Source organism: Strongylocentrotus purpuratus, unplaced genomic scaffold (genome assembly GCF_000002235.5).
Source record: "Strongylocentrotus purpuratus isolate Spur 01 unplaced genomic scaffold, Spur_5.0 spur5_scaffold_10, whole genome shotgun sequence".
Lineage (NCBI taxonomy): Eukaryota > Metazoa > Echinodermata > Echinoidea > Camarodonta > Strongylocentrotidae > Strongylocentrotus > Strongylocentrotus purpuratus.
Window position 1 is genome coordinate 19,012,614 of NW_022145595.1, and position 12,812 is coordinate 19,025,425.

The following is a 12,812-nucleotide window of genomic DNA, read 5'->3' on the forward strand; positions in this document are numbered from 1 at the left end:
CTTTTTTTTTCCTATGATAATTGTTATGTATATTTGCTTATTTATGATTCATTGTCAGAAAGTACTTTTTAGTGTTTTCTAAACGTTTTTCTTTGTTACTTAACTTTGTTCATATTTTGTATAAAATGCAGAAGAAAATAAATCAAACTAAGTCTAAGGGAATGAGAGAGTTCAGAAGTCAACAGAATAAAAGCTTTGGAATCAAGTTGTTATTCATGGATAGGGTAATATTAGTTAGAAAGGATTTGAAATCAGTTTTTTTTTGTGGGGGGGGGGGGGGGGGGGAGATAGCATCACTTATTCCTTGGTTATTCCCTCTTGATCATATTTAAGTCTTTTTACTGCTTAGAATGACACCAGAGTCATTACATTACATATCCTGTGCGATGGACCATTAAAATCAATTTACAACTGGTTTTAAAGCTCTATTGTATCTCAATTCATGCTGCACTTAATTGTATCAGAGAAAAATGATTGTAAGCTAATGTTGATTGTTTAGATACGATCGTTTGAAGAAGATATGAATAATTTTAGGACGAGCTTTTAACTATGTATTATTTTTGTTAACATTATTTTTATTACTATCTTTATCATTTTAAGCGAGTAAAAGTATGTTTCGGTCCACGTTTTTCTTAATGTGAACCTCATTTTGTGTCCCAGGTATTACACCAACAAGTATCAGAGATGAAGATTCAACAAAAATCAAAAAAGAAGCTACAACAATTATCAAAAAGGAGAATTCATCAGTTGTCACAGAGAAGGGTTCATCAACAGTCGCAGAAGAAGCTACAACATGTATAAAAAAGGAAAATTTATCAGGTGTCACAGAGAAGGGTTCCAAAACAGTTGCGAAAGAAGCTACAGCAAGTATCAGAAAGAAAAATTCTCAGCCTCACTCAAATAAAAGAAAGGTAAGGGCAGGAAATATTACCGTTATCCACTTCTGTAGCAAAAGCTATAACAAAAACCTCAAAGCAAAGCACATCATATTTTTGTTTTATTTATGTTGCATCCTGTATGTTCCTCAAGGGCATTGGTGGGTGCGTCTTGATTGTAATCCTGATGTTTTTCCATTCCCAGGATCACTGCTTGAACCACTATGCCAAGGTGCTTCATTTTGTTCTTGTCAGGTAGAAGTCAAAACATATTTTACCTAGTGAAATGCGTACTTGACTATGTGAGGGCCAAACAAAAAATGGTGTGTGATGGAGAGCTGTTTGTCTACTAATTAATCCTGGCTCTGTGGTACAGAAGTTGTGTCTAATTATTTCAGTATGAAGTAAATATCACATCCTTGGGTTTAGCCCCATTGTGAAGTTGTTGCTTGATCAAAGTATCAAGCATTTTTTATGGAATCAAATATAGTAACAATGCTATTTCATCTAAATTGGTTTTAATCAAAAAAATATATCTTTGAAAGATACCATACAAACTGGAAATAATCAGACTGCCCAATGTAGCAGCTAGAGAACATTACGATGCTGGATAAGCACTCTCTACATCTAATTGAGTATTTCAGTATAAACTGTGTTTAACTTTGTAACTTATTTTGCTTCATTTCTGATGTTACCATAAGCTGTTATCTTCTCTTTTCTTTTCTTCTTCCAAAGCTTTCACAGGAAAGAGTAAAAAAGGAAGAACCCATTAAAAAAAAAGGAGGAATTCATCAGCATTAAGAAAGAAGAGACTAGCAAGGAAAAGGTTCTGAACCCTGTCCATACGTTTGCCAGGGTACGTCTCTTCGGTGGGAGGAAGGGTAGATGTTGGGCAAAGCAGGATGAAGCAGCCATAATCACGGATGAAAGGAAAACGCAAGATATGGAGATGATGAGTGTGAAACAGGACCTCGCCAAAGCAAAGGGATTAAAGTATTCAGCACAATTAGCTATGAGAGCGGTGAAGAGAGAATTCAAAGCAGCAATTCTGAAAAATAAAGAGAAAGCAGCACCCATTCCTAAGGAAGTGACTGATTCAATGTCAAAGGAACAGAAGAAAGTGATGAAGAAAAAAACAAGAAAACAAAAAAGACAGGAAGTTCAATTTGCATTGAATGAAAAAATAAGGAATGTAGTTCGGGTGTTAAAAGAAGCACAGGAGCAGTGCCGAGAGGCGAAAAAGAGGGAAAAAGAGGCGAAGAAGAGGAAAAGAGAAGTGGACGGGAGGGCCAGAAGAGCTCAGTATGTACCTCAAGACAGGCAGCATCCTGTGCCTCAAGAGTCGGAGTATGCCATGTCCCAAAGAGGGTTCAACCTAAATAACCGCTTGTTGGAAGGCACTCATCATCAGGATAATCGATGGACGCCGCCCCAAGCTGACTCTAAGGAACAAGCCTTTCCTTGGAGCAATGTCACATACGATTTTACCCCTCGACTGTTCTGCAACTCTCTTAATAGACCATACAGCAACAATCCTACCATGGAGCTACGACACACGTACAGTTCTGCCTCCACTGATAGCCCAAACAATCCTAGCTTTCCCTCCTCTGCTGATAGAACGTACAGCAACAAGCCTACCTTTACGGAGCTACAACACACCTACAGTTCTCCCTTCACTGATGGCCCAAATAATCCTAGATTTCCTTCCTCTGCTGATAAACCATACAGCAACAATCCTACCTTAACATGGCTATTGGCTACAACACACCTACAGTTCTACCTTCACCGATTGCCCAAAGAATTCTAGCTTCCTTCCTCTGCCGATGGATCGTACAGCAACAATCCTACCTTTACGAGGCTACAACACATCTACAGTTCTCCCTTCACCGATGGCCAAAAGAATCCTAGCTTTCCTTCCTCTGCCGATAGATCGTACAGCAACAATCCTACCTTTACAGAGCTACAACACATCGACAGTTCTCCCTTCACCGATGGCCAAAAGAATCCTAGCTTTCCTTCCTCTGCCGATAGATCGTACAGCAACAATCCTACCTTTACGGGGCTACAACACATCTACAGTTCTCCCTTCACCGATGGCCAAAAGAGTCCTAGCTTTCCTTCCTCTGCCGATAGATCGTACAGCAACAATCCTACCTTTACGGGGCTACAACACATCTACAGTTCTCCCTTCACCGATGGCCAAAAGAATCCTAGCTCTCCTTCCTCTGCCGATAGATCGTACAGCAACAATCCTACCTTTAAGGAGCTACAACATACCTACAGTTCCCTTCACCGATGGCCCCAACAATTCTAGCTTTCCTCCCTCTGCCGATAGATCGTACAGCAACAATCCTACCTTTACGGAGCTACAACACCCCTACAGGTTCCCTTCACCGATGGCCCAAACAATCCTAGCTTTCCTTCCTCTGCCGATAGATCGTACAGCAACAATCCTACCTTTACAGAGCTGCAACACACTGACAGTTCCCTTCACCGATGGCCCCAACAATTATTCTAGCTTTCCTCCCTCTGTCGATAGACCGTACAACAACAATCCTACCTTTACGGGGCTACAACACCCCTACAGGTTCCCTTCACCGATGGCCCAAACAATCCTAGCTTTCCATCCTCTGCTGATAGACCGTACAACAATCCTACCTTTACGGAGCTACGACACACCTACAGTTCTCCCTTCACTGATGGCCCAAACAATCCTAGCTCTCCTTCCTCTGCCGATAGACCGTACAGCAAAAATCCTACCTTTACGGAGCTACGACACACCTACAGTTCCCTTCACCGATGGCCCAAACAATTCTAGCTTTACAGTCTGGACTGCGGCAGTCAAAGCTTTACATTAACAAGCAGGTCAAGTGGGATCATGAAACACGCAACACAAAGCTAAAACATTGGAGAATGTCAAGTAAAAATTGGAGGAATTTGGAATCTCCCTTATGAATCCGTTATTTTAATTTTGATGGAGGTCATTTACAGCTGCCAGAAGTGCCTTTTTAATCCCGTCTTCTGATATAATTTCCCACCGTCATATATAGTGATTTAATTGAATTAATGGTTTCAGGAGGAAAAAGTATCACTATATGATTGAAAAAGTAACAGTTAAAATTTGTGGAACACAACTGTCATGCCACATATTTGAAGTCCTATATATATATATATATGCATTTCTGTATAGAGTGCATGTGCCACCTTGGAAGACTCACCCAATTTCTTTTTTCGATTCCAATACCTCGCAGGATATACCAATACTTATGTAATACATGATCAACTTTTCCGATCACTTCCACTCTGTTTCTTTCTTAATGCAATCGTGTGACCAGGACGCTGTTGGATCAATCGAACTAGTGTTCATAAGACGGGGCCCAGAACTTAATCTATAAAACTCTTATTCACACACGGGCCAGTATAACCACCGCGACATACATCAAACACTTCCAACACAAATAAAGAACATTAAAGTCATTTCTTCAAGTTTTCTTTTTAGAGTTTTATTTGCAAATCTCTTTCGGCTTTCTTTGAAGTACAAAATGGACAGAATACAAAAAAGTGTTGCAAAATATACACAAAACATATCACTATGCTCTTTATCTCTCGTGCGTGAGCAAAATTATACAGAAGTAGTATTGTACAGCCTGAATATAGTCAGGAAATCACATTTTCATTACAAAAATTGCATAAAGATTTTGCATTTAAAAAAAGGCAGCTAGATTTACAGACAGTTATAAAAATCACTGTGTGCAAAACAATATACCTGTACAGTTGTACTCGAAATCGAATAATAAATAATGAGAAGAATACAAGCATTGATTATTGCAGATGAAACGTTTTAAAAAATGTAGCTTTTGAAAAAGAAGAATTGTGACCTCTTTGGCAGCTAGTTTGCAGATGATGCACATTTTTTACTCTGAGAATTCAGAGTACATACTTATTTTGATCTTGATATTGGAAAAGAAGAAGGCAATTTGGTATTCATCAGATATACATTGTATGTCGTTGCCAGTGGTTGCAAGATTTGCTACAAGGCAGTTTGAAAGACAGGAACGCATTTTTTCTTCTTCAAAGCACACAAATAAAACTACAACTTGATCTTAAAAACATCTCTTTTGATGAATTTCCACATGAATTTGGTTTCACCTTACATCAAGTTATCAATAAAATTTGTATGTCGACCACATTCATAACCGCAAATGTATGAATTCAAATTTCCAACTGTTTATATATTAGCAGTCACAGTTTAGGAATGAAGAGTGAACAGAGATAAATGAGAGAGAGATAGAAAGGAGGGGGGCAGAGAGAGAAAGAGAGACCAAAATAAAAAAGGACAGAGATGAAAGTAAAACTTTTCACTATGTTACTTAAAATGTTCAGACATTACACAAATCATATTAAAAAAACCAACTTCAATATTATTAAAGAAATGTTGATGGTATACTTTAATATGTCTTTGCAGATAAAAAATTGTGTATTTCACAGAAATGCATCAAAAAAATACATGTACAAATGTATTTAGAATTACATTGTTGCCTGCCCTGCATTCCCATAAATATTAATATTTTAATCAAATAAAAGGAGTAATTAAAATGGTTTCATTTATATCTTGGAGCTACAAGTCACATACAAGTAGTAACGAAAAATAAGAGCACAATTTATCATAATGCATATTTTCATCTGAATTTCAAACTGGTATTGATTTTCTCATGACTAGATTCTACATGATTTTCATTAGTATCAGAAATATAACCACTCCATTTATTTCACGATTACTTGAATATAAAAATAGAATGCTTCAATTACACCACTAGGGTACCTCCCTGATTACACGTAGCAATAAAAACTTTAAAAATCACTCTATAATCACTTATGTATCAAAATATTGTCTGCATAGAAAGTTAATACTTATGATCCTATGAATATAAACAGGACCCTAGTGATTTTTTGTGTGTGCACGTACCTGACAAATAGGGGGTCTTAAAACGTTTTTTTATAAAATCAAGGATACATGCAAGATAATGGTATAATTTTTGTTATAAGTCATGGAATTATGAAGATGTAAAAGGATCACCATATGTGAAATGTCCTCCTGCTTACACTGATCAAGGGTAATGATGCTGTACTTGGGATAACATTACAAGATGTGAACTGCTCCGGTTAAGTATAATAACAAAAATAGTACTTCAAATAATTTAATCCTTTTGTACATGAAACTAGCTCAAATGTTAAAACTAAATATCTAGTTAATAATATTCCAAGCCTTGATGCATAATTTAAAGAATATCCATTTTCTCTCTCAATATTCTTCATTTAATTAAAAAAAAAATAGACTGGTAGCTTGAATTGCCAGAAGGAAGTTTCTCCTTAGTTTCAATAATTGGAACAATATATTTTAGTTCCCTTTTAAAGATACAAAACTGTCCAATCAAAAAGAGAATGAAACTTCCACTGAAAATGGATTCACATTAAAATAAAAAAACACATACTCTCACATTGGACTTGCGTGCTAATATTATTAATAATGTAACTTAAACTGAATACAGACATTTGGCAAGCTAGTAGTCATGTTTATGTACAAACAGATAGATAAATACTTAAATTGAGGGACATCAAAACCCCACAATGATTCAAGGAATATCTCTCACTTTGAACATTAAAAAATTGATCTTTTGCATTACAACACAATATTGGGAAATTTGGAAAGCATACTACATGTAACTCATAATGGTTCACAGATGCCTTTAATGGATGTTTATATATATATATTGTGGACTTAAATCATCAAATGATACGTAAAGAGATCTTTCATTATCTGGTTAATCTTAACAGTTGATACATTTTAAAACTGGTGTCTCTTCAAGTTTTAAAAATAACTATGTATGACTGTAATTCTAGGCAGGATTTCAGATAGAAAGGTTGTGAGAATACAAATGCTAGTTTTCAATACAACATAAATATTAATGGCAGTGTAATAGCTAGGCAATTAAAGGTGCTTTTTCAGAACAGATTTTTCTACGGTGAATGAAATACTTGGACTTCGAGGTTCGTCAGAGAATTCAGAATGTAAGGAATAAAGGTATACAATTTATATTCTTTTCTTGCTAAAGGTGCCATTAGAAAAAAGGAAAAAAAATAACATCTGGCGAAATATACCCCTCCCCCAGTGAAGAGTTATAGCTTCATGGAATGGAAACCTCTGTCACAACTTTTCGTTTCTGAAAGAGAGAAAGAAAGATGGAGAGAAAAAAGAAAGGAAGTACATGTAAATGGAGGAAGAAAGAAAGAAAATAGAAAGAAAAAAGAAAAAGAACACTTATTGAAACAAATCTTCAAGCTAAAATGTGACCAATCATAACATGACAAATCACTGTATATGAATTACAGCTGAGAGATAGACAACATGCAGCTGAAAATCTGTGTCAACATTACCAATTCTGTGGTACCCTTGCAAAGTAACAGACGTTTCCATGGATACATGCAAAGCTTCTACATGGAATATTCATAGGTATCATTAATTGTCAGCTGAAGATCAAGGAAAGGAAGCTCCTGATATTATTTTCTGCAGCAGATATAATACTGTCAACCTAAATTTGTACCAAATATTCTAAATTGATGCTTGGGACCAACATACAGCGACTCTTTGGTGATGTTTGAAATCCCGGAAGAATAGATGGATGTCAAACAAAAGTTCACTGAATAAGATTTCTCATTTGGTACATGTATACACTTATGGTGTCTTCCATACAAATGCAGAGCTGTGTCTTGACCTACTCTTTTGCTTGCTTTGCAATTTCGGCCGATCCTGTGAATAATTAGAGTGCCCGAGTATGTGTGTGATCCTCGGACAATACAGAAGCATATGCAATACGCTCTAATTGACGTGAGCAGAGGTCATTGCTGATGATCGAGGGCAGCAGATGGAACATCCTAGAACCTTTTCCAATTAAACCAGACAGTAACCAGCTCTGCAGCTGAGAGTGAAATCATGTGTTGACCATCCTTAATCAGTCCTATTCTATGGTATGCTAACGAGATCTTTAAAGTCACTGAGCAGGAATAGACTTTTGACTACATTTCGCAGCATCGATCTAAGTGCTGGAATACACTACTCCTGACTCAATGAATGCATTAAGACAAGCTTTTTCGTCACGCAAGATCCATAGTCATACAGCCTATGTATGACAAATCTCTAGGGGATTACTTTGAGCGCAACTTGCATGGTGTTACTTCAACAATCCCTCTAGGGAAAGTCAGGCGGGATCATGTTGCAACGGCTTTATCAGGATGTCCTGAGATGATACCTCCTAGGTTTCCTTCAGATGATGCTTCCAGATGATGCCTTCAGAAGATGTATTCATATGACGTCTTAAGACAACGTCTTTGGATGATGTCTTCAGACAACCTTTTCGGAGGATACCTTCAGTGATGTTTTCAGACAATATCCTCACTTCCAGATGATGCCTTCACAAGATGTATTCATATGACGTCTTCAGACAACGTCTTTGGATGATGTCTTCAGACAACATCTTTGTATGATGTCTTCAGACAACGTCTTTGGATGATGTCTTCAGACAACGTCTTCGGAGGATAACTTCAGACAATTCCTTCAGTGATGTCTTCAGACAATATCCTCACGGAAGACTGTGCATCTGGTCTGGCTCATCATGGATACTCTCCTCACTGAAAGCAGGTGTCAGAGGGGGGCTCCTTGAAGGACTGTTCACCGAGCTTGGAGGTGACAGAGAAAGGGGACCAGCAAACTTGTCCAGCTCGTCTGTAAGAAAAGATCAAAGAACCATGTTATGGAACTTATGGAATGCAAGGTAGCTATAAACGTTATAAAATACATAAGTTATATAGTATAACTTTCATTTTGACATTAGTCATAGTAAAAGAAAACCGCAGTTTTATAGTAAGGTTTTAGTTTTAGCGATCCTTTTCTTCTTCATTTTGTGGTAGTTCTTTTTTAATAAATATTCATTTATTCAATTTGAAAACTACACTTTAATTATCATTTGTTTATCTAAATTTATCCTTTGAAATCCAAAGATAAGATATATATCTTTACTTTAGTTTTATTAAATCTACTGACTTTTAAAAACCGAATATTCTTTCTACTGACTGAATTTCCCCACCATGCAAATCTTTCATACAAAATACATGTAGAATTAGGAGTTTTGGTGTTGCCTTACCTTTGAGATGTTGGAAGTCATCAGGATAGAAGGCTGTGGTGTTGGATGGCGAGGGAGGAACCTCTTGGCACTCATCCTTGAAGTCCTCAAGCCTGGTGTTCAGTAGACTCATGGACCTGATATCCAGAGACCCATATTTATCGCTCCTTCTCCTCCTCGGCATTGGTGCACTGTTCAGCGAGATGTCCGATGTCCTGTGGCTGTTGCCAGGATCAGAGCTCAATGACCTCCTCTGTCGGGAACCCCTCAGCAGGCTAGGTCGCCGTCCTGCAAGGAAGCTCGGAGACCGCACCGCGCGGCGCCCAAACCCACCAATGGTGGCCGACCGCTTCAATGTTTGTATCCTCATGTCTCCCGCATTGTGGATAGGACTCTGGGGGATGAACTCCATGATGGGGCTGCAGGGTTCTGAGAAGGTTGGCGTTCCTGGAGACTGCATCCTTGGAGAAGGCATCTGCCAGGATCTTTGCGTTAGTGGCAAGGTTTGGGAGTGAGCCGTTTCCTCGTCCGGTACACTCTTGCTTCTTGTGTGCATGGATTTGAGCTTGTTGTCGTAGGCAGGCTTCATGATGAGGTAACCTTCATCTTTCTCGTCTGGCAACTCCACCCATTCAGTGTCGCCCTCTTCGGTTGTGAAAGAAGGAACAGTATTGCATCGCTTTCTGGGAGGAAGGAAAGGTGGGCACCCAGTCGGACTGATCGGTGATGGTGGACCTCTAGGGAGTGGTCTACCACGAAGATGATCTAAAAAATATAAAAAATGGCAAGAGTTGTAATTATTAGATGAAATTGCAGTTCAAAAAATTGAAAAATAGCCAAATTTGCACATAATAAGAACATCATCAGTTTTTAGATTAAGGAAAGGAGTTGTTACCCTCTGTCTGTATAATAGATTGTTAACATAGATGTAGTCTATGAGCCAAATAGTAAACATTGAACGGATTTGTACCAATAACTTGTGGATTATAAGACATAATAAGAACATCATCATTGTTTAAATAAAGAAAAGGAGTTATTGCCCTCTGTTTGTAGAATAGATGGTATGTAGTCTATGAGCAAAACAGGGCAATTCCACGGTAACGGAAGGACACTCAGACAAGATTTTTGAACTTCAGGTTCATACTAAAAGAAATGTTTTATTAGTATGTATTAAACTATGGGGAACAAAATGTGTTTCAGTCAAGTGGAAAGCTTCATCAACTTCACAAAGTTTGGATAAACACTAATTAACTGGAAAAACCATGTCCATTTTTATGTCCTTCCGTTACCGAGATAATTAATATGCACATTCTTAAACTACTTAACTATAATGACAATTTTTTGGGGGAGAATTAAAGGCACTTATATAGGTATTATATCTGTACTGTTTCACATCTTATACTAATAAAACAGTTCTTTTAGTATGAACCTGAAGTTCAAAAATCTTGTCTGAGTGTCCTTCCGTTACCGTGGAATTGCCCAACAGTAAACATTCAACTGATTTGTACCAATAATTTGTGGATCATTTTACTTGTATTTAGTAATAGGACCATAAACTTCCATGTATATGCTAAACACATGTAAATCATGAACTGATTAATCTCACAATTTGGTAGAACATACAGGCGTATACGATATAGTAGATAAGTACATGTAAATGATCAACTGCTGCTTCGAATACATTTCTGTAAGGCAAGTCGTCTGGGAAATAATCTTATCTTTGGCAGACAAGTTAATGAGGTGTAAAAACAAAATTTGTTTAGTGCAATATTTCAGGACATCTATAAATTGGTATAAAAGGGTCGCGATGATCAAAGAGAGATTTTGTTTTCTTCTTTGTCACAAAGTTATTCAGCCATTAAACATTTTGCATGGTGATAGAATAGGGTAACAATAGCGTACCCTAGTCACCAACAGGAAAATTGATTGGTGTGTGGAATCAATTTTTTTGTTCATTAAGATGAATCTCCCCTCTGCCATATAAGTAACCATTTTTCTTCGACTGAATGAGCAAATAGTGATGCTTTCAAAAATTATTTTGTAATACCAAAAGATATTCTTGATTTTAGCTCCCTGGTCACCCTAACTTCTAAACAAATTCTCGTTTCCCTTGAGCAGTCTTTATATCCAGATTTCATTGTACTAGGGCAACCTGTCTATAAAGACCACCTGCTTATAAAGACATTGATTCTTGTTTCCCTTGAGTAGTATTTAGATAGAGATTTCACTGTACCTGGTTTTGGTGGGATAGGTGGCAGGTTGTCTTGCAAAGGTGATGAAGTTCTTGATAGTCCAGCAATCTTCAGTCTCTCACTGCTGAAGTTTTCAGGGTGATTGGACAGTAGCGTTTCGATGGATGGCAGTCGCAGGTTGGCCGACTTGAGCGGCACGGGAGGAGGCTTCAGTAGGAAGGTGTCGCGATCGAAGCTGTTGTGTCGCGAGCTTGCTGCACTGGAGTAATGAGAACTGTCATAGTCCGATCCACTGGCTATGTAAGATGAAGTCTCACTGTCCTGGGAGTTCCTTTTTAACCTTGCTATTGGACCTACGGGTTTCACTAGAGTGGCGTGGTCAAACGGAATAGGAACAAGAATGTTTGTATCTTCTGGAAGTGATCCAAAGGGGTCCCCGGTGAAATCTAAACTTGGATACAATCCTACATGGATGCTAGTCTCCTTCAGAGAAGTGAAGCTGCTGTGTGTTCGTTTATGGACAGGAGGAGGGGGTGGAGGGGAAGAAGGTGGCGAATAATTAAAGCTTTCCAAGGTTTCAGGTTTTGGCAAGGTAAGAAGCACTTGCGTGCTCCTTTTGCTTCTACAAGCGGGAAGTGTATTGGAGAGTGTCCTTTTCGGACTTGGCAAGTTGACATACTCTCTTTCATCCGGAGTCGCTGCATGGGGCAGTTTGAATCTGCCCGTGTTGCAAAGATCCTCGATACATCTCTGGCTTCCACCCGTACCTCCTCCTCCTCGATGGCTTCTACTGTGACTCGTCGAATGAGTCTCTTTGTTGCCTTCGAGGTGACTTCGATGTTGACAGGGCCTCCCACTGTCCACGTCCTCATGAATCGATGATCGATAATGATCAAAGGAAGCCATCACTTCATATTCCTGCTCCCTGATGGGAGTGTTCTTTTGCGGACAAAGCAACATTTCATGCTCAAACGCAGTCTCCTCTCCCGACAGATTACTTCTCGAGTTTCCTTCTGTCCTACTTTGAGAGCTTCCCTCCACACTTCTATCCACACTTGTCCACGACTGGCTCTCTCGCATTCCCATATCTGACAATTCAATTACTTCTCTGGACATTCTCAAATCTGAATGAAACTGCATATTTCTATTCAGGTCTGCTCCAGACATAAGAGCATCTCCTTCATGCGGTTCTTCATTTTCTTTACTCTCCATCGTTCTTTCCAAAATTCTTTCCATCGTTCTTTCATGCTCCCCCCTTTGTTCTGAAGCATATCTAATGTCTTTGGCATTTGCATTGAGTAACCTTTGCCTCTCGGCAGCGAGCGTGCCTTGCTCTTCATCACGATTTGCTGAAAATTAAAGAAAAGGAAATAAACATGAAAACAGATTAATATCATTGTCAAAACATGTCCCCATACACAATAAAACAAGAGTATATGAAACTTAGGATGAAAGGAAAACACAAGCTTGCACCTTTTCAGAACTTTGTTCACAGGTATTTCCTGTTTTGTGAAAATAGGTTAATAGTGTCAGATAGTTCTTCAGGCGGGAAGGAGCCCAGGTGCCCT

At 38.4% G+C, this 12,812-nt stretch overlaps 1 protein-coding gene across 2 annotated transcripts in view; it reads right to left on the reverse strand.

Moving 5' to 3' along the window:
- Positions 1-4,362: 4,362 nt before the first annotated feature.
- The window catches only part of LOC100893834, a 38,492-nt gene continuing 30,042 nt past the window's right edge, over positions 4,363-12,812 (reverse strand). The window contains exons 6-9 of one of the 2 annotated variants that reach the window (XR_972743.2): positions 11,286-12,593; positions 9,074-9,817; positions 8,419-8,655; positions 4,363-8,366 (exon numbers count right to left, since the gene is read on the reverse strand). Coding sequence is in view for 1 of the 2 variants with exons in the window: in XM_003726168.3 (XP_003726216.1) it covers positions 8,513-8,655; positions 9,074-9,817; positions 11,286-12,593 (2,195 nt within the window). In the remaining variant the exon portion in view is untranslated. Of the gene's footprint in view, positions 8,656-9,073; positions 9,818-11,285; positions 12,594-12,812 lie in introns of both variants that reach the window. The other variant, XM_003726168.3, reaches the window with a different exon arrangement.